The sequence below is a fragment of the Erythrolamprus reginae genome, chromosome Z (genome assembly GCF_031021105.1).
Source record: "Erythrolamprus reginae isolate rEryReg1 chromosome Z, rEryReg1.hap1, whole genome shotgun sequence".
In the NCBI taxonomy this organism is placed as follows: domain Eukaryota; kingdom Metazoa; phylum Chordata; class Lepidosauria; order Squamata; family Dipsadidae; genus Erythrolamprus; species Erythrolamprus reginae.
The window spans coordinates 65,566,092-65,593,487 of NC_091963.1; the positions used below are offsets into that span (position 1 = coordinate 65,566,092).

At 45.8% G+C, this 27,396-nt stretch overlaps 1 protein-coding gene across 4 annotated transcripts in view; it reads left to right on the plus strand.

The window, feature by feature from the left end:
* Nucleotides 1–27,396, plus strand: part of VPS41 (VPS41 subunit of HOPS complex) — a 496,439-nt gene that overhangs the window by 174,399 nt on the left and 294,644 nt on the right. For all 4 annotated transcript variants that reach the window (XM_070726287.1, XM_070726291.1, XM_070726289.1 and 1 more), the window contains 2 exons: nucleotides 15,117–15,191; nucleotides 16,630–16,692. In XM_070726287.1, the coding sequence (XP_070582388.1) occupies nucleotides 15,117–15,191; nucleotides 16,630–16,692 (138 nt within the window). The remainder of the gene's footprint in view (nucleotides 1–15,116; nucleotides 15,192–16,629; nucleotides 16,693–27,396) is intronic.

Here is a 27,396-nt window from a genome sequence, read left to right on the forward strand (position 1 = left end):
GCGTATTTCATACAAACAGAGTGGTCCTACGACCGGACCCTTTATTCCTACCTAAAATGAACACGGTGTTCCACAGGTCACAAGACATTACATTACCAGACTTTTGCACCCACGGGGCACACCCTCTGGAACTAAAGTGGCACAAGATAGACGTTAGGCGTGCCATTAAAATCTACATCAGACGTACAAGTACTTTCAGAAAAACTGAAGCCCTATTCGTTTCTTATTTCCCAGCATCCATGGGAAATAGGGTATCATCTAAAACTATTCGCTGTTGGATCCGTTCCTGTATCATCACAGCTTATAAATCAGGGCACACACCAATACCTAAAGGCATTACAGCCCACTCAACAAGGAGTGCAGCCACATCAGCAGCCTGGGCAACGCAGGCCCCGATTGAAGATATTTGCCGGGTAGCGACCTGGGCTGCACCTAATACGTTCATCAAACACTATCGTTTGGACACTTTTGCTTCAGCTGAAGCAGCCTTTGGACGCAGAGTTCTGCAGAGAGTTTGCACCGATACTGCGCCCCTGGTCCAGCCTTCTCCCTCCCTAATTGGTTAAGCTTGGGTACATCCCATATTGGACTCTCCGAAGCAGTGCAAGTGGAGAAGAACCGTTGCACTTACCTGAACGGTCTTCTCGCTGCACTGCAAGGAGAGTCCAAACCCACCCGGCGGTTTGGCCCAGGGCCACAGGGTTATTTGAGAGTTTGGTTAATTGGTTTAATAAAGTTTGATTGGTTTAATATCACTATGACTTCGTTTTATTGTAAGACTGACCCAGGGAGGGCAGCATGGGGGTGGGACCAGTTATTTATGCTAATTTTTAACTCAGTCCCTTCCAGCAAGGCTGAAGATTAACCCATGTTGGACTCTCCTTGCAGTGCAGCGAGAAGACCGTTCAGGTAAGTGCAACGGTTCTTCTATTCTATTCTGTTATTAGCTACAGGTAGAAAGTATAAATTGTACGGGAAACTCTTAAATGTTTAGTTTTCTGGATCACTAATATTGCTTCTTTCCTGGAATTGGAATTTACTCTAGACTAAATGGATGTTATTCACCCTCCCTTTTATCCATTGAGATGTAGCAGTGAAAGAATCAATTATTTATTCGTTATCAAAAGAGTTTTACAGATGATATTAGCAGATTGATTTTTCAGGTTCACTGTTGAGGGACTGAATCTATAAGATGAGATGCTGATGAGCATCAAGGGAGAAGATGTTGCCATACAGTTAAAAGGGGTTCTTTGGCTATGAATTTATCTGTAATTGAAAAGCTGACATAATCCATAATTGATTGTCACAAAGAAAGTAGATTGTAAGTGGCATATTTTCTTCAAATAAAGTTACTCAACAATCTTCTGCCAAAAGACCTCCAAATTTTTTCTGAACTTTTTTCCCTCCTGTTAAAGTTAAATATTTGTTATAATAATGTCAGCTTACCATTATTATTTTTTAAAAAATAAACTTAATTATATCATCCAGAATTACAAAGAGGCTTGTGTGAGAAATAACTTTGCAACTACTAGTGATTCAGACGATGATACCAGTTCTTACTTCACATTCACCGTGGAATTCTAATTTTTGTCTGTGGTTTATTTACCAGGAGCCATTTCAATTAATTGCCATTCCTTATTATTAGCCATTTACAGTATGTACATACAGCATATATACCCTGCTGCAACAAAATCCTCATTTTTTTAAAAAAAACTGCTATTGATTGATGTGAGATCAGTCTATTCATGTACAATCTGCTCTTGTACTTTCAAGATTACAAAAACCTTTTCATTCTCCATTTAGAATTAAACTGATCATCTGATTGTTGAAACTAAGTTACTATTTTTATTTACATTCTTCCCTTTTAATAGTACTCCGATAGTACAGTGTTCCCTCAATTTTCATGGGGGATGTGTTCTGAGACTGCCTGCGAATGTCGAATTTCCGTGAAGTAGAGATGTGGAAGTAAATACACTATTTTTGGCTATGAACAGTATCAAAAGCCTTCCCTTAACACTTTAAACCCCTAAATTACAATTCCCTATTCCCTTAGCAACCATTTAGATTATTACTCACCATGTTTATTTATTAAAGTTTATTTAAAATTTTTTTTATTAAAGGCGGATGAAAGTTTGGCGATGATATATGACATCATCGGGCGAGAAAAACTGTGATATAGATTTTTTAATTAATATTTTTGAAAAACCATGGTACTGTATAGACCTTTTGTGAAGTTCCAACCTGCGAAAATTGAGGGAACACTGTACTTCAGTGATAATGCAGTAAAATATGAACCAAAAGCATGGCTACATCAGAATATTTTAATTTCTGTTCTGTCCTCACTACACATGAGTGTGTAGCTCGACATGCGACTAAACTCACCTTTTGTTCAATAAAACAGATGGTGTGCATAGATCTAAATGCTTTATTGAAAGAACAGGATATGGTGAAACTGGGGAAAATAGAGATACATACAATGAGAACCAAATATAAGATAATATTGAGCTACTGCTGAATGTAACAATTAATAAATAGAAACAATTTAAATCTCACCAGTGATGCTCTATGTGTGGGATGGGTTTATTCTTAGATGACCATTTGCCACAGATGGATTCTTCTTTGTGCTTCTGCTTTCTCCAAATGTTAAAGGAAATGAAGACTGAGTTCCAAGCATGCTCTTATTTTGAGAGTGCGGACTGAAGGATAAATTAGTGGGGTCAGGATTTGTCACTCTAGCCACTAGATGGGACTAGAGAGCAACAATATATAAAAGTTACCAATATTTTTCAGAGTATAGGATGCTCCAAACTATAAGATGCACCTCCCATTTTGGGGGAGGAAAACATGAAAAAAAATCTGCTTTTGCCTCCCAGCATCCATCTGGTATTTATCTGCTGCCCATTTGCCACGTCGTGTTTGCCGCTATCGTGGCCTGTTCACTTGCACCCATTTGCCCTCAACATGGCCTGTTCACTGCCACCAAGGCCCTTCTACAAGGCATCTGGAAGGAGAGTCCACGTGGGTTATACTCAAGTCTTATGGGACTGAGTTTAGATTTACATATTAATTACATGTTAATGATGTACCATCCCATAGCTGCCCCAAAGGCTCAGTTTTTAAAAACTCAGTCAAGAATAGGGACTCTGAGTTTTCTGTCTGATGCATATGACTAGAATAAAAAGGTATAGATAGTTCAAATGTAAGGCTTGTGTTTTATTAACATGTTTTCCCTTCACAGCTTAAAATATTAACAACGGGTCTCTGCCCTCCGTGGGCACCACCCCCATCATTCTCCTTATGGAGCCTCTTCTCCTAGTGAGTACTGCTCTGAAGAGGAGATTGGAGCCTTGGGTCACTGGCCTCCATGGCCATACTAGGCTCATTACAGCTGACGGTGGGGGGGGGGGGTTCCCCCCCCCCCATCGAAAGGCTGAGAAAGAAGAGAGGACTCCGAAGTGTATATTCACAAGGGCAGTTTCGCCGGTGCTTCCTGTGGCCGCTTCCCAGCTGATTGCAAACCTTTAAAAACACTGGCATTTGACAGTGGCTTTTTTTGAGGATAGCAGCTCAGCGCGCCTGCCAATCACTTTGGGGAAGCGATAGAGCATATTTTCAAGACAGGAGTAGGGGCTTCCAACAGCCCAAGCGCTCCTACAGAGGATCCAACCAGAGGAATTTTAGGCGTTCCATGTGACGTTGCAAGTATGACCCCCTTAGGAGGCAGACTTCAATTCTTCAGCATCTCCTGGGGAGCTACATCCTCAGATGCATGGGTTTTCTCCACTATGTCTCAAGGCCTACGTTTGGAATTTCTCCAACAGCCACCGAACCGTTTTCTTTCCTGCCCACCGACCCGCGACCAGTCCAAGAGGAGATTGCTGAACCGGGAGATATCACACCTTCTGGAAATCCAAGCCATAGAAAGAGTGTCACACCAGATGGAGGGAACGGGATTTTATTCCATAGTATTCATCGTTCCAAAACCATCAGGAATGTTGTGGTTGGCTCTGGCCCAGCTCCTGCCCCAAGGAATGTGGAGGTGGATGCAGGGGAAACATCAACATGCCATAGGCCTGTTTTATTGCCGACAGAGTCAGGGAGTGCAGTTTCCTCAGACGAAGAAGAAGGTGGAGATGACTTGGAAGAGAGGGGCTTGGCACACAGCCCAGGAAGACAATCTCCATTATTTTCGGGTGATTCAGATGAGGAAGTGTTAGACCCATGCAGGCGCAGACTTATGCATAGAAGAGACCAATTGAGGAAATATTACAGGAGATAATAGGGGCCACCTGTGTTTGGGTGGGGCTCCAGTAATTAGAGCTGCTGGTATAAATAGCAGTGCGCTGGCTTGGGCCGTTGTGGAAGATTATCTGATCGCTGTTCTTCAGGACTGTGCCTTGATGTTTCCAGACTTCGTTTGTTGATTTTTCACGACTTTGAAACCAAAGCAGAGCAAAGTGTGTGTGTTTCACTTCGTGGGAGAAGGAGGGCTGTGACGTTTCTTCACAGCTGCTAGCTAAGTACTTAAGGACTGATTAAGGGGATTGTACAGACTACCAGGTTGTTTTGGGAAGAGTGCGCTTTGCAATACAAAAAGGGTGCTTTGTTTCTTTTGAATTTTTGGGATAAAGAACATTGTTTTTGAACTTCCAAGTGTGTGTGTTTCTGAAATTTGTACCCTTGAATTTTCAGGAGGCTCATACCATAGAGCCCAGGGAACAAGGAGGATGCAGGCTAATACTGAACCTAAAGCAGTTGAACCTTTTTATACGTTACTGAAGGTTCAAAATGCAATCCCTCGGATCCATTCTGGAGTCAGTGCGCACCCAAGACCTTACATCGGTGGATTTGAAAGAGGTATACCTGCATGTCCCGCTCCACCCGGAACATCGACAGTACCTCAGTTTTTGTGTTGAAGGAATTCACTATCAATACCGTGCGATGCCGTTTGGCCTTTCCTCGGCTCCACGCACATTTACAAAGCTCCTGGATACCCTCACAGCCAACCTTCATTTGTGATGTGTCCAGTAATGGCCTATCTAGATGACATTGTAGTTCTATCAAAGAATCCAACGAAGGCTCGGGAAGATCTATGGGCAACCATTCAACTATTGGAAGATTATGGCTTCACCATCAACGTTCCAAAGAGCCACCTGGAACCTACCACCAGCCTACTACACCTGGGGTCAATAATAGACACAGTTACCAGCATGGTGTATCTCTCGCCGGAGAGACAGTCAAACATCCGAAATTTGGTAGCCATCCTTCAGGGCCAGTACAAGGTGTCACTTGCTTTTCTGCCCAGACTACTAGGAACCCTGGTTTCATGTATCGGCATTGTGCCTTGGGCGCGTTACCACATTTGTCGCTTACAGTGTCTTTTACTCCCATACCAGAAAAAGAGGATCAGCAATTTACACAAGCGAATCACCTTGGGATGGGGAGTTCACTCTTCCCTCAGGTGATGGACTCCTACAGCCTTACGTTGGGGCTCTTCGTTTTGTCACCACGAACCTGCAATCCTTATGATGGACGCCAGTCTTACCGGTTGGGGCGCTCATATTGGGCCCCATGTGATGCAAGGACTTTGGTCTCTCAGGGAGCTAACTCCAATCAACATCAACGTCCTGGAGCTCAGGGCAGTTCGGCTCGCCTTACATGGCTTTGCACATGTGCTAATCTTAACGGACAATGTAGCGACCAAGGCCCACTTGAACCATCAAGGGGGGGGACGAGGTCACATAGGTTTATGGAGGAAACGGTGGCTTTGTTCAATTGGGCAGAGGCGCATTTAGCTTCACTGAAGGCAGAACACAATGCGGGTATGACCAACATACAGGCAGATTGGTTGAGCTGGGCAATGCTGGATCCTGGGGAGTGGCGTTTGAACCCAAATGTTTTCCTTCAGATTACCAAACGGTTCGGAGAGCCGGAAGTGGATCTCTTCGCAACACACCTCAATGCCCAACTCCCCAGATTTTATTCTCGGTTCCCGACACCCGGAGCCGAAGGAGTCAATGCATTACACTTGCCATAGCCCCAAATTCTCCTGTATGCCTTCCCACCAACGAGACTCATACCAAGAGTGATATACAAGATCATTTCCGAACAAGTGGAGGTACTGCTTGTAGCACCACATTGGCCACGTCGTCCCTGGTTTTCCGACCTTGTGGGTCTGTCAATATCACCCACATAGAGGTTTCCAGATCGACAGGTCTCTCTCAGCTAGGGGGTCGTAACCCATCCAGACCCACAATGGTTCCAGTTAACCATCTAGCACTTGAGAGTGACAAACTAAGGGTCCAAAAAGTACCAGACAAGGTCATCTCCATGATTCAAGCAGCCAGGCGATCCCCCACAACAAGGATTTACCAGTCAACCTGGTCCGCGTTCATAACTTTCTGCTCTGGGAGACAGATCCATCCACAATGTGTGGCACTGATTCCGATTTTGGAATTTCTTCAAGATGGCTTGGACAAGGGCTTAGCACCTAACACTTTAAAGAGACAGGTAGCCGCCCTGTCAACCATCTTATGGACTGAGGAGGATGGTTCCCTAGCCCATCACCCATTGATCAGGGACTTCTTAAGAGGAGCCTCCAACACGCACTTACCACCAGTGCATCGATTCCCAACCTGGGACCTGTTATTGGTCCTTAGGGCTCTCACTGCTCCTCCGTTTGAGCCACTGAGGACAATTCCGTTGTGACTCCTGTCTCTTAAAACTGTATTCTTGTTAGCAATCACCTCTGCTCGCCACGTGTCAGAACTAGCGGCTCTCTCTGTACGTCCGGATCTCTGCACCTTTCACCCAGATGGGATTATCCTACATCTGGATCCGACGTTCATTCCTAAAGTGAACACTTGGTTCCATAGATTGCAGGAACTCGTACTGCCCGATTTTTGTACGCATGGAACCCATCCGTTAGAACTGAAATGGCACAAGGTGGAGGTGCGTAGAGCACTTAAAATTTATGTCAGACATACCAAACCACTTAGGAAAACAGAGGCCCTGTTTGTTTCCTTTGACCAACATAGAATGGGCCTCAAAGTGTCATCACGGACTATTAGCCGTTGGATTAGACTATGTATTTCAGAGGCTTACAGGGCACGCTCGTGTCCTCCTCCGGATGGAATTATTGGACACTCTACTCGAAGCGCAGCGACCTCAGCAGCATGGACCACCCAAGCGTCCATAGAGGACATATACAGGGCAGCCACGAGGTCCGCTCCATTGACTTTCGGGAGACACTACAAACTTGACACATTCACCTCGGCTGAGGCGGCCTTTGGGAGAAGAGTCCTACAGAAGGTGTGCGTGCCTGCTGTGCCCCTGGTCCATCCTAAATTGAAATTGGGTATATCCCACATGGACTCTCCTTCCAGATGCATTGGAGAAGAACCATTGAACCTACCTGAATGGTCTTCTCGATGCACTGGAAGGAGAGTCCAAACCCACCCAGCCTTTTGGCCCAGGGGCGTCGAAGTTTCGACAGTTGGGTTTTATATTTACAGTTATTAAATTGGTCTGATGTTATGTTTCAATAAATTTTGCTTTTCCTTATTACTCTCTTCGTTTTTTAAAACTGAGCCTCTGGGGCAGCTAGGGGGTGGTACATCATTAACATGTAATTAATATGCAAATCTAAACTCAGTCCCTACCAATAAGACTGGAGTATAACCCATGTGGACTCTCCTTTCAGTGCATTGAGAAGACCGTTCAGGTAGGTTCAACGGTTCTTTCGATACAGCCTGTTTCATGCGGCCCATTCACTGTCACTATAGCCTGTTCAGCATGGCTCATTCACCGCTACCCATTTGCTGCTGTTGCAGCCCATTAACCACTGCTTGTTTACTGCAGCCTGTTCACCTTCACCACTGCCGGTTTCCTGTAGTTCACTTGCCTCCGGTGCAGCCCATTTGCTTTGGCCTATGTGCTTCCATCTGCCATGGCCTCTTTGGTGCTGTCCATTTGAAATGACCCATTTGCTGCGGCCCATTTTGAGCTTCTGCAGCCTGTTTGCCACGGCCCATTTGGTGCTGTCACAGCCAGTTCCCCATCACCGTTTGCTGCTGTCTATTCATGCCACCGATCCCCACCACTTGGAACTGACGAAATATGTGACCCATGAAGGCCAAAAACAGGGTGTGCAGAGGTAAAAAATGAAACGAACAGAGGCAGAAAATGGGGGTGGGGTTTCAGCAATGTCTGTGTATAAGATACACTACAATTTTCACCCACATTTGGGGGGGACTGTGTCTCATAATACTACTGTATTATCGACTACTGTAACGCTCTCTACATGTGGCTACCTTTGAAAAATGTTCGGAAACTTCAGATCATGCACAATGCAGCTGCGAGAACAATCATGGGCTTCCCTAAGTGTTGCCTTTGTCATGGTCAGACTATTTTCTATTGCGGCTTGACTTCCTGGCGCCAATCCTTCTCTGCAGGGAGGCGGAACCGACTAGGTGGTTCCGCCCCAGACGCCTCATGGACTCAGAGGGCTTTCAGAGGGCGCTTGGGGTTATTCCAGATGCACTTGTCCACAGTTCGGCAGAGTCTCTTGCTGAGGCCTGGAACAAGGCTGCAGCGGAGGCTCTTGACCGGATTGCACCGTTGCGACCTCTCCATGGCACTAGACCCCCGTAGAGCTCCATGGTTCAACGAGGAGCTCCGGGAGTTGAAACATCAGAAGAGACATCTAGAGAAACGATGGAGGAAGAGTAAGTCTGAATCCAATAGAGTCATTCGAAGTGACTGAGGCCCGTACTTGTCCATCTGTCTGGAAAGAGTTTGATCTGGTGACACCTGATGAAGTCGACAAGGCCATTGGAGCTGTGAGTTCCGCCACCTGCTTACTGGATCTGTGTCCTCCTTGGTTGGTCTCCGCCAGCAGGGAGGTGACACGGAGCTGGGTCCAGGAGATTGTCAACACTTCTTTGGGGAGGGGGTCCTTTCCGGATCCCTAGACCCAGCCATTCTTAACAACTATCAGCCAGTCTCCAACCTTCCCTTTATAGGGAAGGTTGTTGAGAAGGTGGTGGCGCTCCAGCTCCAGCAATCCTTGGAAGAAGCCGATTATCTAGGCCCTCAACAGTCAGGATTCAGTCCCGGCTTCAGCACGGAAACTGCTTTGGTCGCGTTGATAGATGATCTCTGGCAGGCCCGGGACAGGGGTTTATCCTCTGTCCTGGTGCTTCTTGACCTCTCAGTGGCTTTCGATACCATCGACCATGGTATCCTTCTGCGCCGGCTGGAGGGGTTGGGAGTGGGAGGCACTGTTCTCCAGTGGTTCTCCTACCTCTCCGGTCGGTTGCAGTCGGTGTTAGTGGGGGATCAGAGGTCGACCTCTAGGCATCTCCTGTGTGGGGTGCCTCGGGTCGGTCCTCTCCCCCCTACTATTTAATATCTACATGAAACCACTGGGCGAGATCATCCAAGGGCATGGGGTGAGGTATCATCAATATGCGGATGATACGCAGTTGTACATCTCCACACCATGTCCAGTCAATGAAGCAGTGGATGTGGTGTGCCGGTGCCTGGAGGCTGTTGGGGTCTGAATGGGTGTCAACAGACTCAAACTCAACCCTGATAAGAAGGAGTGGCTGTGGGTTTTGCCTCCCAGGGACAATTCCATCTGTCCGTCCATCACCCTGGGGGGGGGGAATCACTTGGCCGTCCTCGATCCACAGCTCACCTTAGAGAAACATCTTTTGGCTGTGGCAAGGGGGGCGTTTATCCAGGTTCGTCTGGTGCACCAGTTGCGGCCCTATTTGGACCGGGAATTACTGCTCACAATCACTCATGCCCTCATCACCTCGAGGCTCAACTATTGTAACACTCTCTACATGGGGCTACCTTTGAAAAATGTTCTGAAACTTCAGGTCATGTAGAATGCAGCTACGAGAGCAATCATGGGCTTCCCTAAGTATGCCCATGTTACACCAATACTCCGCAGTCTGCATTGGTTGCCGATCAGTTTTCGGTCACAATTCAAAGTGTTGGTTATGACCTATAAAGCCCTTCATGGCATCGGACCAGAATATCTCCGGGCCTGCCTTCTGCCGCACAAATCCCAGCGACCGGTTAGGTCCCACAGAATTGGCCTTCTCCAGGTTCCGTCGACTAAACAATGTCGTTTGGCGGTATCCAGGGGAAGAACCTTCTCTGTGACGGCCCCGACCCTCTGGAACCAGCTCCCCCCAGAGATCAGAATTGCCCCCATCCTCCTTGCCTTTTGTAAGCTCCTTAAAACTCACCTCTGCTGTCAGGCATGGGGGAACTGAGACATCTCCCCTTGCCTATGTAATTTTATGTATGGTATGTTTGTGTGTATGCTTTTTAAATAGTGGGGCTTTTAGATTTTTTAATGTTAAATTGTTATTTTAGATTTTTAATATTAGATTTGTTACTGTATATTGTTTTATCACTGCTGTGAGCAGCCCCAAGTCTGCGGAGAGGGGCGGCATACAAATCTAATTAATAATAATAATAATAATAATAATAATAATAATAATAGTGATAATAATAATCAGAAAAGTGCAATATATGCTGAGGTATGACAACTACTTTTTTAAGTTCTAAAAAAGAGAGGACTAACCACTTTTTCAGAAGGTTATTTCACAGTCTCAGCTAGCCTTATCCCAATAAAATGTGATCAGAAATCAAGGAGTCAGTGAATGTAAAATAGGGACAGACAATAAAGGGAAGAGAAGATAATTTTTCATACAGTGAGTTCTGAAGCTATTAGTTTTCGTTACCTGAATAATTTTAGGTGCCTCTTCAGAGCAACAAAACTGTTCTAGAAATTTGGGCCATATTAAAATTCATATTTGTCTGATAATAATTTTGAGAAACATGCATGATCTTCCAGGTCTATAATTTCCCTAGCAGAAAAGTTTCATAACCGTGATTCTTGGGTTTTTTTTCATTTAGCTAACCTTTTAAATATTAGAATATTGTAGATATTTGTTAAAACAATCTATCATTGATTATGAGCCCAGGCAGTGGTGTCAGAGTGTGATTCTAGTTTTTGGACAGTTTGTTCAGTGCTATCCAGTCTGTATTATTGTATATGAGTAATTGTTGAAAAATGGCACAGTTACAATGTAGTAGAGCTTTTTCCGTAGTGCAGTGGAATGGAGCAAATTAAAATACATGGTCAATGAAATGTGCCATGTTGCTGTATTGTAAAGGACTTTGGGACATAGTGATTGATTCTCCTGACTTGGCAGCATAAACCCTGATGACAAGGAAGATGCCAAGAAACTATCTGAGTTTAAAAGAGACAATGAAAGAGCTTATAGTATTATTGATCTCACACTGGAAGATAAGCAGCTAGTTCATGTTCGTGGAGTCAGTTCAGCTGCAAGGTGTTGGAACATTTTATGTCAATTATATGAACAGGACAGTGTTGGTGCTCACATTCATTTTACAAGGAGACTGTTTCGTAAGCATTTGGCTAGGAATGAAAATATGTTAGCTCATTTGACAGAGATGAAGGAACTTTTATCTGAGCTACATGAAAAAGAACTATTTTTTTCAGAGTTGCACCAAATGTACATTATACTCTCCTCACTTGACGAAAGCTATGATGATTATGTTTCATCTTTAAGTATACTAACTAGAGATGGACTTACAGTAACTGCTGTGACTGGCCATTTATTGGAGGAAGCAAGAAGGTGTGAAGATCTTCAGAATTTGAGAGATAAGCCAGAATTGCAAGAAAAAAGAGCTGATAGATAAATTAGTGAAGATTGTTCTTAATCCCTGGATAGTTCAGTGGATTGGCAGCTGGCTGAAGCATAGATATCAAAGGGTTGTTATTGGCGAGTATTCTCTGCAGAGCCTGGTTACAAGCAGTGTGCCACAAGGGTCTGTTCTGGGTCCTATTCTTTTTAATATGTTTGTGAGTGACATAGGGGAAGGTTTGATAGGGAAAGTTTGCCTATTTGCCGATGACTCTAAAGTGTGCAATAGAGTTGATATTCCTGGAGGCGTCTGTAATATGGCAAATGATTTAGCTTTACTAGATAAGTGGTCAAAGCAATGGAAACTGCAGTTTAATGTTTCCGAATGTAAAATAATGCACTTATGCAAAAGGAATCCTCAATCTGAGTATTGTTTTGGCAATTCTGTGCTAACAAAAAATTCAGAAGAGAAGGATTTAGGGGTAGTGATTTCTGACAGTCTCAAAATGGGTGAGCAGTGCAGTCAGGCGGAAGGAAAAGCAAATTGAATGGTTGGCTGCATAGCTACAGATATAACAAGCAAAAAGAGGGAGACTGTGATCCCACTGTATAGAATGCTGGTGAGACCACATTTGGAATACTGCTTTTAGTTCTAGAGACCTCACCTATAAAAATATATTGATAAAATTGAACGGGTCCAAAGACAGGCTACAAAAATGGTGGAAGGTCTTAAGCATAAAACCTATCAGGAAAGACTTAATGAATTCAATCTGTATAGTTTGGAGGACAGAAGCAAAAGGGGGACATGATCGAAACATTTAAATATGTTAAAGGGTTAAATAAGGTTCAGGAGGGAAGTGTTTTTAATAGGAAAGTGAACACAAGAACAAGGGGTCACAATTGGAGGTTAGTTGGGGGAAAGATGAGAGGTAACGTGAAAAAATATTATTTTACTGAAAGAGTAGTAGATGCTTGGAACAAACTTCCAGCAGATGTGGTTGGTAAATCCGTAGAAACTGAATTTAAACATGCTTGGGATAAACTTATATCCATCCTAAGATAAAATACAGGAAATAGTATAAGCACAGACTAGATGGATCATGAGGTCTTTTTCTGCCATTAATGTTCTATGTTTCTATGTTTTCATGATGTTTATGAGGAAACACAAGTACCGCTAGGTGAGTACGTAATTGGCTGTCATTGATTTTATAAACGCAAGACTAGCTCTGATGGACAGATAACATAGAAGGCGAGACTGGTTCTCACAGACAGAAACTGATTAGGATGAGGTTTTTGCACCGAGTCTGCATGCTACAACATTGAGGACTGCTTTGGTTTGTACTGCTAGGAATAGGTATTGTGTTCATCATGTTGATGTTGAGACTGCCTATTTGCATGCACCTCCTCTGCATAGAATCTATATGAGGATACCACCAGGCATGGCATGTAATAAGGGTAAATGTTGGAGATTGAAGAAAAGTTTGTATGGTCCTAATCAATCTGGATATGAATGTTATCAATCTATAGTTAAGGAATTGATTAGAATGGGATTTGAAGTGAGCGTAGCTGATCCATGTTTTTTCCGAAGATGTAGAGGTAATTCTATGGAATTGTTATTACTTTTTACAGACGATATAGCAATTATTGCTAAAACTAAAGGAGAAGTTAAAGGAATTGTGAGTGAATTGGAGAAGAAGTTTAAAATAGGAATTTAGATTAGATAAATCATTATCTAGACATGGATATAAAAGGACTGAGAAAGGTTATAGGTTATTACAGGCGAAGAAAATAAATAAATTATAAAATAAGTTTGGAATGGAGAAGTTTGGAGTGCAAAGACTCCAATGGAAACTGGGTTTGTTCATAGCAATGGCAAAGTTTCTGTGGTTGATAAGGAGTTATACCAATCGTTAATAGGAAGTTTATCATATTTAGCTAATTGGTCAAGACTTGATATAGCATACAGCGTTAATCAATTGGCAAGATATAACAATGAGCCAACAGAATATCATTGGAAACCTGCTGAAAGGATATTGTGATATTTAAAATATACAATCCAGTATGGAGTGTATTTGGAGCCTAATCAAGATTTAACATTGACAATTTATGCAGATGTGAGTTTTGCCACTGATCCAGTTACTAGGAAATCAACATCAGGGATAGTTATATTATTAGATGGCAATTTAATTGGTTGGAGATCACTTAGGCAACAGCATATAATGAGCCGGGGTGGCGCAGCAGGTAGAGTGCTGTACTGCAGGCCACTTAAGCTGACTGTAGTTCTGTAGGTCAGCGGTTCAAATCTCATCACCGGCTCAAGGTTGACTCAGCCTTCCATCCTTCCGAGGTGGGTAAAATGAGAACCCGGATTGTGGGGGCAATATGCTGGCTCTGTTAAGAAAAGCTATTGCTAACATGTTGTAAGCCGCCCTGAGTCTAAGGAGAAGGGCGGCATAAAAATTGAATGAATGAATGAATGAATGAATGAATGAATGAATGAATGAATATAAGTCTATCAACAATGGAGGCTGAATTTTCTAGTTTTTCGTTGTTATGTACAGAATTTATATTTTACAAGCAATTGTTGAAGGATTTGAATATTGAATGTAAAAATCTAATAGTAGTGTATGAAGACAACCAATCTGCTATTAGTATGGCAAATAATATAGCAGTAAAAACCAGGTCAAAACATACTGACCTAATGTACGTCAGAGTGTGCAGAACAGTTTCATTAAGCTAACATATTGAGCAAGTGAAGAAAATATAGCTGATCATTTCACAAAAGCTCAAAGCGTATAAAGCAATTCTGAATGTTGTAACAAATGTAATTTAAAATGTAATAGATATGTATTGATAACCCAAGAGGGAGATTGTCAGTACCCTGTATGTAATCATATTACATAATTATATAATTATAATAACATAATTACATGTAATTATATCGGGTTACAATATATATAAGCTATGAATTAATGTTTATATGATATATCTTTAAGAGATGGATCATATTTGGCCATAAGAGGGAGCCAACGAAGTTCCTGTTTAGGGGAAGGTTTTTTTCCTGATAATTACTTTATGTCTAGAGCTTTGTGTAGATGTTAACTGGTTTGTATTGGATATTGAGATTGTATTTGTGATTAGAAGTGTAAAGAGATTATTCTACCTTGGTTACTGTATATAATATATATATATTGTACTGATTTCTGTGTCTGAACAGTCCATTACTATTACCACTCACACCATCCATACACACATGCACACACACATTTATGTGGTATCTCTTCTACAATTCTAGTAAATTATCTATAATTAATGGATAGTACGGAACTTGATGAATTGAGGACAAAGCTAAACAATTTGCTTAGTCTAGGTGATACTTCTTTCTTAATTTATTTTTCTTTTCTATTTGTTAACTTTCAACAGAGTCCAGTCAAGATCAATCAGATTAGCCTTGATGAAAGTGGTGAGCATATGAGTGTGTGTTCTGAAGATGGCAAGGTACATCAAGAGCAAGGTTTTTTTTCTCTTTATCTGTAAAAGTTCTTCAGTGTTATTTTTCCAGACCAATGGAAGATCTGTGTACTGTGAAATTCTATAATATTACCTTGGTGCATCTGCCCTAATACTAAACATGCTTCAGAAAACTCATCATTAAAGTCAAATGTATTTGGTTCAAATGTACTTTGGGAAAAGTAATTACAAAAAAATGTCAATACTGTTACTGGTATTAAGCTGATTAACAGCTATAGCAGAGGCACGTGTCACTGCAATTATTGCTGTGGTGCCAGTTATAGTTCACTGACTAGTCTGATATTCCTGCAACAATATATATTAATGCTTTGGTATAAATCCAGAAAATTGAATTCCTATGTGCAAAATTTCTATGGATTGGTAGTTTTTCATCCACATATATTTTAAAAGTTTTATGTTTGTTACTTCTACAATATTATGATAAGCAGTCACCATCTATCAGGCTTTATAGTCACTGAACTATTACAGTATTAAATAAATGTGAAATCAATAACATATGCACCCACCCTGTTTCTTTTTTAAAATTGTGCACCCTCTGTCTCAATTGGAAACATACATCATTTTTTTTGCACAGCCATCAATTACCCATGTTTTTCAGAAACAAAGTAAGCAATGGCATTTTAGTGATTTTGAGGTTTGAGGATTGATTTCTTCACTTATTAGAATGTCTTTATTTGTTTATTTTTAAATGTGTAGCAACCTTGACTAATAGTAATTCAGGGTGACAAAACACCAGTGTAATCTATTCAGATGCCTTTCCAGGAAATAATATTGTTTGTATATTGCCTGTATTTGATACCACTCCTCAAGGTCTGACTGATGGAAGTGATCTGAATCTTGTTTTTTATTGTATACTTTGAAAGGTTCGTACCAAATTAAACAAGCTTATTGTACCTAGCTAAAAATATATTTTAACAGTATTAAGTTTCAGATTTAGGTACATTACATGTAACCCAGAATTTTAAGCTGAAAAAAAGAGCATCATACATTAAGGGATCTGGAAAAATGATGTGACAGCAAAACATTATTTTGTCCTCATCAATTCCAACATAGAAAAAGCCCAAGATTCTATGTATCTTTTGTTACAGGAATAATAGAATGGATAGTGTGAAGGAAGATATAAATTAATATTATCTATTATGCCAAAGCAAAGTAGTGTGGAACAGTCTACCAAGTACAAATGTGCATGACTTTTGAGAAGTGAATGAAAATGTCAAACTATACACCTAACTTTAGAACCATTACTATTGTTTATTTACAATAAGAAATAAATTACTTCAAATGGTTAAAATACTGCTACCATTTGTTTTTTAGGTATAATTGGATATATATGATAATTCTTTTGATTTTTTCAATTAAATAACAGATAAATCAATACAATACTAAAACATATTATTTATTTCAGGTGCAGGTATTTGGATTGTATACAGGAGAAGAATTCCATGAAACATTTGATTGCCCAATTAAAGTAAATAATTTAATTTAATTTATTCTTTGTGTTATTAATCTTTAATTTATTTAAATATTTTACTTTATTTTCAACAATATAGTACTACAATAATACCTCATCTTACATACTTAATTGGTTCCGTAATGAGGTTCGTAAGGTGAAAAGTTTGTAAGATGAAACAATGTGTCCCATAGGAATCAATGGAAAAGCGAATAATGCGCACAAGCACAAAACTCACCCCTTTTGCCTCATTACCGCCAGCATTCAGATCCTTGTTTGGGGGCGGGGGAGGAGGGGGAAAGACGGGGGAGACAGCATAGGCTGCCTGGAGGGAGCCTTGTAGGTGGATTGACACGCGGGGGAAGCTGTCTGGCCTCCCACAAAGACCAAAAAGTCCAGTTAGTGTTCGGCTGCAATGACCAGAAGGAAAGGGAGGGAAATGCACGGGCTGTTTTTATGTTCATCTTCTCCGATTTTTCTTGTCTGAGAGACCCTACTGGGGTTCTAGGATTGTCTTGCGGGAGTCCAGCAGCGGCTTCGGATTTGGTCCGATTTCCCCCCTCTAGCAGGGCAGAGTGGGAGGCTGGCGCCCAGAAGTGAGTCTGGGAAGCCTCGGCGTGTCCTGCAAATGCTAGGGGGGGATTTACATCAAAGGCTGTGGAAATGACCCACGGATCGTATTCTGCAGTTTTGCAGCCAGGCAAGAGATCAGCCAGCAGGTGCTGCTCCAATTCCATCCGAGCCCGGGAGGCAGCAAACTCTACCTAGGGTTCTAAACGGTGATCCAAAGGAGGCAAAAGAGCCCAAGTGTTGGAGCGGCTGTTTCCAAAGGTTGGGGAAGCCCTTGCCGGATTCACGCTACCACCGCTACCCCTATTTGTAACTTCAAGCAGAAACCTCTCTCTTTCTCTCTCCATCCTCCCTCCCTCTCTCTCCCTCTCCCTCCCTCCCTCTCTCCCCCTCCTCTTAATAGACCCTCCGTAGGGGATTTGGAGTCTCCCTGGGCCCTTCAATACTCCTGCTCCTGAGAAAGCTGGGTTCTGTCCTGCGATGCCCTCCGGGGGCACCAACCATCCTCCTGCTCTGCCCTGGAAATGGCACACTCGGGCGCCGTGCAGGGGCTGTGCCTGGAACCCTTTCTGAGCTCGGGAAGGCTCCTCAACTGGGAGGTGGAGGAAGAGGAGGCAAAGCTCTGGCTTCGGGTCCTGCTTGCCTTTCTCCTCCCCCGTGCCCAGGCCGGCCGCACCTTTTCCCAACCTCCCTCCTTCTTTTCCTCCTCCTCCTCCCGTCTCATGCCTTCCTCCGTCACCAACGGGGCCCAGTTTCTCCTCTTCTCGCTTCTTTACAAGATGACAGCCGGGCAGCAGCATGGAGACTGTGGAGTCAGGTGTATGTGGAAGTGGTCCGCAAAAGAACCAGGGGGAACTGCGGCCACCACCCCGTGGAAGACCCAGCTGGGAAGCTCCCGAAGGTGGTCTTTGTGCTCCGTGGGAGAACAAGCAGCAGGCATGGGCTGGGGTCTTTCCCCTCGGGGCAAAGGTGGTGGTCGCAGGGTGGCTTTGCTGCAGGCGGGTGTCTAGCCACCACGGCTTCCCTCAGTTCTCCTGCAGACTTCTTCCACACACCCCGACTCCCCCAGCCTTTTCTTTCAGCTTCTGGATGGACAAGAGGAGCTAAGCGGCCGGAGACCTTCAATGTAAAAGGGCAGAAGGGCGATTGGTGCCCTGGAGGAAATCACAGGACAGAACCCAGCTTTTCATTCTGCATAACAAGGCTTTCAGGCACCTGGAAGAGAAAGCGTGCTGACACCACGGCATCCTGAGCAACACAGAGCCTTCACGGAAGCGGCAGGGGCTTTGGTGGAGCCCAGGGTTTTCCCGGCAGCTACCTCTCAACCTAAGCTTTCGTCGCCTGTGAAGAAGCCCTCCGCTTTACTGGAGCCGTTTGTTCTGTTCCATGGCTTCTTCACAGGCGACGAAAGCTTAGGCTGACAGGTAGCTTCCGGCCAACTGGGCGTTCCTTGGTGGAGCACTGGCTTCCTCTGCTGGTGCTGGGAAAATGCTAAATTCCCCTGGTCCTGGCTTTGTGCAGGTCTCTGGGAAGGGCCGTTTTACCCTCCGGAGTGGGGCGCAAATATCACCTTCGGGAGCTTCCCAGCCAGGTCCCTTCCACGGGGCAGTGGCTGTGGCTCCCCTGGTTCTCCCGCGGACTTCTTTCACACACACACGACTCCCCCAGCCTCCACGCCATAGCCCAGCTGTCATCTTGTAAAGAAGCAAGAAGAGGAGGAGCCAGGCGCCAGTGGCAGTGGAGGAAGGCGAATGCCACCAGGAGGCTGGGAGGGAGGCAGGAGACCGGAGACCGGAGGAGGAAGAGAAGGAGGAGGGAGGGAGGTTGGGAAAAGGCGTGGCTGGCCCGGCCACAGGGGAGGAGAAAGGCGGGCAAGACCCGAACCCGGAGCTGTGCCTCCTCTTTCTCCTCCTCCTCTTCTTCCCCGCCTCCCGGTTGAAGAGCCTTCCCAAGCTCAGAAAGGGTGCCAGGTGCAGCTCCTGCACGGTGCCCAAGCGCGCCATCCCCAGGGCAGGACAGGAGGGTGGTTGGTGCTACCGGAGGGCATCACAGGACAGAACCTAGCTTTCCTGGGAGCAGGAGTATCCAATGGCCCGGGGAGACTCCAAATCCCCTACAGAGGGTCTATTAAGAGGAGGGGGAGAGAGGCAGGGAGCAAGGCAGAGGGGGGGGGAGAGAGGGAGGGAGGGAGGGAGCGGGAGGGAAGAAGGAGAGAGAGAAAGAGATGAACTCGATGGACCTCAGCCGAACAAAACCTCCCAGAACGGAATCCTGGCAGTGGCGGCAAGCAAATGGGAAATGGGATTCCTCGCCTCCTTTTGCTTGCCCTGGCAGTCTTGAGGCGGGGAATCCCGACTGTGGCAAGGACCCGTGCTTTGGCCTCAGACAAGGCTCCCTGGCTCTCCGTAGGTTGCCACATCACCTTAAAGCAGCGAAGCCACCCTGCTGTCGCTTTTGACTGGTCCACCGCAGGAGGGAAGAGCCGTGGTGGAACAAGCGAGAGGAAGCGAGCAGGCGAGGGCTCCTAAGCAGGCTCCAGGTTCAGGCGCAGCTCCCCCCGTGAAGGACCAGGCAAAAGCGGCAGCGGGGGGCTTCGCTGCTTTAGGGTGACGGGTTGACCCAGGGAGAGACAGGGAGCCTTGTCTGAGGCGTAGCGCGGGTCCTTGCCTTGGCCAGGATTCCCCGCCTCGAGACTGCCGGCGCAAGCAAAAAGAGGCGGGGAATCCAGGGGGACGGCGATAAGCTAATAGGAAATCCCAGTGGTGACAGTCACAAAGCAGGGGAATCCCTGCGGCAATAAAAGAGCGCACGTACAGTAAGAGAGTGCATGCACAGTAAGAGAGCCCACACACCCGGGTTCGGGTTCGTAAGGTTCTTATGGTTCTTAAGACGAGACTAACAAATCTTAAACTCCGTGTTCGCAGCACGAAAAGTTCGTATGAAGAGGCGTTCATAAGACGGGGTATCACTGTATTATGTAAAAATAGTTGCACCTGTTCCAGTAAGATAGGAATAACTAACAAATTGCTCCCTGACTTGTTAAATTAACAGTTACCTAATGATCTTTTGTGATTTATACCCTTTTATAGATATCCATCATCAGATTAGAGATATGTTATAGTATGAATCATGTTGTGTAGGATCCTAGTCCACAATAGGATGGAATATAGTTAGTTACCTTCTTTCTTGGCCTTAGTACATTTAGTCAGTTAGCTGGAAGATACTAGGACAGGGCTGTGAAACTCAAGGCCCAGGGGCCAGATCCAGTCTGTGATGTGGTTAGATCTGGCCAGTAGAGACACCCCGGAAACAGGGAATAACTGGCCTCCCAGTGGCAACTAGGCTCTGATCTACAACTTGATGGTGGCCATCTAGGCTAGAAAGCAGTCAGCCCTAGATCTGCAGGGTTGGGGCCAATGAGGATCTAGCATAACTCCATGCCCTGGGCTCATGGATAGGAGGCAGCTAGTGCGCATGGTGTGTGGCATCCCTGAAGACCGTCTTCTCCCACAGGCTGACTACATTCTGAGAACCTCCCTATCACCCAAGTCACTACATCCTGACCGCCTCCTATGTGTATGCCCAGCGGCCAAGGTGGCTGGGCAGTCCCTTGCTTACTCCGGGACAGGTCTGATCTAAGGCCAGGTGCAGGAACCAATGCTGTCCATGGCCCAAGTGCACTGCCTACTCATGTGTGCCATCCTTACTGTTTGACTTCAGGAATGAAGCATTTGACCCATGTCCAACCCACTGGAGTTCACTGCACCGGGGGAGGATTGACAGCCCATTGTCCCATGGACTCCATATGCTTGCAAATGGGGAGTCTGCGTGCAAACGGGGCTCTTGGAAATGGAGCTATTTTGAGGGTAATCCCATTGCTGTGCTTCTATTTTCTTTAAATCAGACACAGGTTGGGCATGGAAGCAGCTGGTGGCAGTGATTCCCTCTTCTCAGCCAGCCTGTCCTGCTTGACCTACACCCACCTGGTCAGCATTATGGTTGGCATAAAGCTTCACTGTTCAATCATCGGCGGAGTCTGCAGGATAACAGGGTCTCTCATTTCTTCCCTGGCATAGTGAGTTCCAGCAGACTGGATGAAGGTGCAAGCCCTGTTATGCTGCTCACTTGCTTGTGCTGGTCATGCCCCCCCCCCAGTCCCCCCACAAAACAATCACAACTCTGATGTGGCCCTCAACAAAATCGAGTTTGATACTCCTGTAATGGGACAAAGAAAATTGATAGGGTCAAAAGAAAGTAGGGTTGATTTTAAGTTCAGACAATTGATTTTAGTTAATATCACTCTATATTGCTTAGGTGCCAAAAGGGCACATGCATGCCCACATCCATAATGTAATGCCCTCTGTCTGTGCACGCGCACAGAAACTCCCATGCTGTTTCTGTGCACATACGCGCATGCCTCACTGAAGCCTCCAGACTTTTTTTTGCTCCTCCCAGGCTTTAGGAAAATCCTCAAAGCCACTGGATGGCAAAAACGACCCAATGGGCCTACCAGAAGATCATTTCCAAAATTCTGGTAGGCCCATTGGATACGTTTTGCCCTCCCCAGGCTTTAGGAGACTTTCTTGAAGCCTCGGGAAATGAAAATGACTTCCCCCACCATCCAGAAGGCTGGAAATCAGCTGGTCAGCGTACACATGCATACTGGAGTTGACGCATGACAGTGTCTTATGTGCCCTCATATATGGCTCCGTATGCCACCTCTAGCACACATTCCATAATTTTGACATGATGGCTCTATATATAGTGGTACTTCTACCTAAGAATCCCTCTACTTAAGAACTTTTCTAGATAATCACTGTTGACTGCAGACTCACTGTGCGATTTTAGGCAGTATGATCTCCTCCTACTCAATAGCCCTGAGTGAATGGAGCATTTTCCTTTCTCTGGGTGCTAGGAGAGGGAATAAACCACTTCGCTGTGGTGACACCCTTGTGCTGCCTCCCATACACCCAGCGGGAGGTTGCTTCCCGGAGCGTCTGGGCGCAGAAAGGCAAAAGGGGCGCTTTGCCCCAATCGGATAAACTCAGCTTCAGCCAAACCGAGGTGTCACCATAGTGAAGGAAAGACAGTGGGTACAAAACAAGCGAGCGAGAGGGAAGGGGAGCCCTTCAGCATGGGAAAGAAGAGGAAGCAGGTAGCAGCAGCAGCCGCATTTCGGTCAAAGGAGTGGGAGGTTCCCACCTCTTGCCTGCCAGTGTATGGGAGGTAGCCTTGCGCTGGGTGTATGGGAGGTGTGTGCTCCTCGCCACCTCAGTGCTCCTCTTTTTTTTTCTTTAAGCCTTAAAGTTTTAGATTTTTTTGATTTCCCTCACCTCACTTTCTTCCTTCGGCAGTGATTGTCCTCCTCCTCTTCTTCCTCCTCCTCCTATCCAAATTCCGAGCTTTTATTTCTTTCCTAATGGGTTTGCATACATTATTTGCTTTTACATTGATTCCTATGGGAAAAATTGCTTCTACTTACAAACTTTTCTACTTAAGAACCTGGTCACAGAACGAATTAAGTTCTTAAGTAGAGGTACCACTGTAATTCTATATGAAATAATATTTGTTTTTTCTTTTTGAAACAAAATAACAGATATAGGTAGTCAGTTAAAGACAGCTGTTATGATCAGAATTTCAATTACTAAGTCGCACTGTTATAAAGCACAATGTCATGGTTGTAGAAACATAGAAGATTGATGGCAGAAAAAGACCTCATGGTCCATCTAATCTGCCCTTATACTATCTCCTGTATTCTCCACTGCATTGCTACGGAGAGTCCAACAGGGGTGATACTTCAGCCTTATTGGAAGGGACTGAGTTAAAAATTAGCATAAATAACAGGTCCCACTCTCATGCTGCCCTTAGTGGGCCAGTCTTAAAAACTCAGTCATAGTGAAGGGACACACGAGTTTTTCTCTCCTATGACTTCTTTAGTCTGAATTAATTTACCTTTCTTTGATAGAGTATTTACAGTTAAAATTCATTGCTAATAATCTCTCTCTGTTTCTTTCTTACAGAAACAGCGTGACACCTTCGCTGGAACAGGCCCCTGCTCTGAGGAGTATTGCCTGAATCCTTTCACCCCAGGTGGAGCCTCTTCCCTGTAGGGTACTGCTCCAGGGACTGGGAGTCGCAAGGGTGGGGGTCCCCGGCCTGCACGGCCACACCCCAGACCCAGCAACCGACTCGATACCCGGATCGGTGCCTGGCCAAGGCCAGAACGAAGCGCGAATCGAGGAGGCTCAGCGGCGCTGTTGAGAACCGAAAGGGGAAAGCCGGAATTCAAAAATCCTGCACGAACTTACAGTGACGCAGGCGATTTCCGGTGATACCACCGCCCCGGATGGCTTATTTAACATCCGCAGGCCCCACCTGCCAGAAGAGACAACACAAGGGTGGCCTGAATGGAGACATCGCCGGCAGAGGGGCGTACCCTACATAGCGAAATTGGCCTGCAAAGCCCATTTAGGATGCCGCCATTTTGGGGGCGTGCCCGGAGACCGTAACTTCCACCCGCCATTTTCTTTGGGGCATGAATGACACTGGTGAGCCCCAATTACAGGACATCCTGTAAGACACAGCAAGTGACAATGCCGAGCTAATGGTCGCCATTTTCTTGGGCCTCATTTTATTGCTGACGCAGCTATCGAGAGGTTACTGGGTGATATTGCAAATTGTACCTTTCCTAATGGCAGATTTACCCCAATCGATGGTAGCAGATCCATCTACTTCAGGGGCTCCTAACCCAAAGACAAAGGAGAAAAACCACTCCTCAAAATCCAAATCCAAAAGTTCCCAAGCATCTTCTGCCCTGAAAGAAGCAGGGAAACGCATCAAGGCCCTAGAGGGGCAATTGGAAGCAGCCCAAAGGCAAGCTCTACTGGCCCTTGCAAACATCACAGGTCAGAATCTGGGGCCTATGGCCACCTCCACCCCACCCACCCCCGGAAAGAATTGGATCGGCCACGGACGGGGACTGGTCACCAGATAGATCAGCAGCTCCAGCCCTGACTAGAGAGGCCCCAGGGAGACCCAAGACGGTGGCAGCATCCACCTCAGTATGGCAGCTTCCCATCCTGCCATCAACTGCTTCGGCTGCATTCAGGCCAACAGTGGCAGGGCTCCGCTCTTCCCCAGACACATGGCATTGCATGTCCCCGGCCATACAGGACATGATTGCTTCAGCGTATTTGCATGGGATCACTGCAGGGGTCCAGCAATATGCAACAACCGCGCCCCCCCCCCAGCCTCACCTTCGCCCTCTACGCACAGGAATATATGGGCAGCCCCAGCACCCCCATCTCCTGCGCATGATTCCCTTCATGAGGGATCAGGTCTGAGAGATCCAGGTTCAGAGCCAGATGATGGTTTGTCTGAAGAGGAGGGGCCACCTCCTGATACACCAGCCTTCGCAGGGCTTTTCAAATCATCAATCCTTTGGCTTCAGGATATGCTCATGAAACTGGGACCGGAGGAGGGGGCGCCTCAGACAAAACATTAACAAGCTCCTGGCGGCAGCTGAATTCTCGGCGGATGCCACACTCTCAGCAGCCAGATTTTCTTCACGGGCCTTGGCTGCGAATCTGTCTTCCCGCCGTCTCCTTTGGCTCCGCACTTGGTAGGCAGATGCCAAATCAAAATGGCCTCTGGCCTCAGCACCCTTCGACGGGTCCAAACTGTTCGGCGAGTCTCTAGATAAGGTCCTCATAGAGGACAAGGACAAAAAGAAGGTCCTGCCTAAAACATATAGGCGCTCAGCCACATACTTTAGACGGCAGCCCTTTTGGGTGGAAACTTCCTTGACTTCACCCCAAACCGGCAGGTCGTATACCCAGGGGTCCTACCAACAGTCATCCTATAGATCTGATAGGAGTAACTTTGGAGACAGGAATAGACAATTTCAACAATACAGGAAGTCCTTCAGAGGACCTAACAGGGGAGGCTTCCGTAAGAACAAGTGACCCCCCGAGGCCCCTTCCCCATAGGAGACAGGCTACAGCATTTCACTGCCTCCTGGGAAGCTATCTCTGCAGATACCTGGCCCATAGAAACCTTATCCCAGGGCCTCAGAATAGATTTCATCCATTTGCCTCCAAGCAGGTTCTTACAGTGTCCAGTAATTTTCAATCTGGACAAACGACAACTCTTACATCAGGAGATCTATCATTTACTGGAGATTGGCACGATTGAGAGAGTCCCCGCACAACAAGAGGGGCAGGGGTATAGTATTCATGGTCCCCAAGACCTCAGGCGGGTTTCGCCTCATATTCAATCTCAAACAGCTAAATATCTATGTGAGGTACCGTGGCTGCAAAATGCACTCCTTGAAGTCTATCCTCACATCCATTTGGCAAAAAGACTGGCTAACATCCATAGATTTGAAAGAGGCATACCTACATGTTCCAATCCATCCGGAACACAGGAAATTCCTCCGATTCTGTTTCGAAAATCACCACTTCCAATACAGGGCCATGCTGTTCGGTCTCTCCTCAGCGCCAAGAACGTTCACAAAACTTCTGGACGTTCTAATGGCAGACCTCAGAACTCGTCCATTACGCCTGATGGTTTATTTGGACAACATCATTATACTATCCAAGAGCCCCCACAAGGCATGTTGCGACTTAGCAGAAACCATCAAGACACTGGAAAGGCATGGCTTCATGGTCAATTACCAGAAAAGCCACATGACTACAACCAGGTACCTACCACATCTGGGTACCAATATCGATACCATGACTGGCAAAGTGTTCCTGTCCACCGAACAATAGATCCAAGATCAGAGACATGGTATTGGACCTACAGTGCAGGAGGAAAGTCCAACTGGCCTTCCTCTCTCAGTTGCTCGTGATGTTTATCTCTTGAATAGGCATTGTTCCATGGGCCAGGCTCCATGCCAGACCCCTGCAGTGGTTCTTGATCCCCTTCCAAAAGGGGTGGATCAGCCACTCTCGCAGATCCGTAGCAATCGTGACAGAAGTGCACTGATCGCTCGCATGGTGGAGGTCCTCAGCGCTCCAACAGGGTTCACCGTTCCTACTGCATCAGGAGATGACTATAACAACAGATGTGAGCCTCTCGGGCTGGAGCACCCACTCCACCTCAGGAGTAGCCCAGGGGCTGTGGACTCCAGGGGAGCTGGAAAACCCCAACATCAACCTTTTAGAGCTCCAGGTAGTCCGTTTGGCTCTACGGAGTTTTCCTCCACAGGTGAAAGGTCAACATGTCCTCATACTAACGGACAATGTGACTACACGAGCTCATATCAATCACAAGGGTCACAAGATCAGGTCGCCTCATGCTGGAGGCTCACCACCTATTCAACTAGGCAGAACGGCACCTCGCCTCTCTGAGAGCCAAGCACATCTCCGGCATCTCCAATGTTCAGGCAGACTGGCTGAACCAGATGACCATCGATCTGGCGGAATGGAGTCTGAGCCCAGATCTATTTCAGGATATCATCAACAAATATGGGAGGCCAGAAGTAGATCTATTTGTGATGCATCACAACAACAAATTGCCAAGATTCTTCTCCCGCTTCCCAACACCGGGAGTGGAGCAGGTGTACGCTCTGGTCTGCCCATGCCCTCATACTTTACGCCTTCCCACCAGTGTGTTTGATTCCAAGAGTGGTAAGCAAATTACTACAGGAACAAGCAGAGGTTCTTCTAGTAGCTCCATACTGGCCCAGATGCCCCTAGTTCGCCGACCTGAAGGACCTATCAATTTCATCCCCTTGGTGCATCCCTTGCCACCAGATATCTTTAACACAGGGGTCGATATCTCATCCAGATCCCCATTGGTGGAAACTTGCCATGTGGCACTTGAGGGGGACAGATTAAGGAAGGAGCAAGTGCCAGAGAAGGTCAACAACACCATTCAGGTGTCACAGAGACCATCTACAACCCAAATTTACCAAGCTACCTGGGAAGCATACTGCACTTTCTGCAAAAGTCAAAAATTCAACCCACAGTCTCCCGTGGTGGTGCAACTGCTGTCATTTCTGCAAGCAGGCCTAGACAAGGGCTTAGCACTCAACACACTGCGGAGACAGGTGGCGGCCATAGCCACCATCCTCAAGATGGACTTTTCTCAGCCCCTCTCACACCACCCGTGGGTGAAGGACTTCATCAGGGGAGCAGCCAGTATACG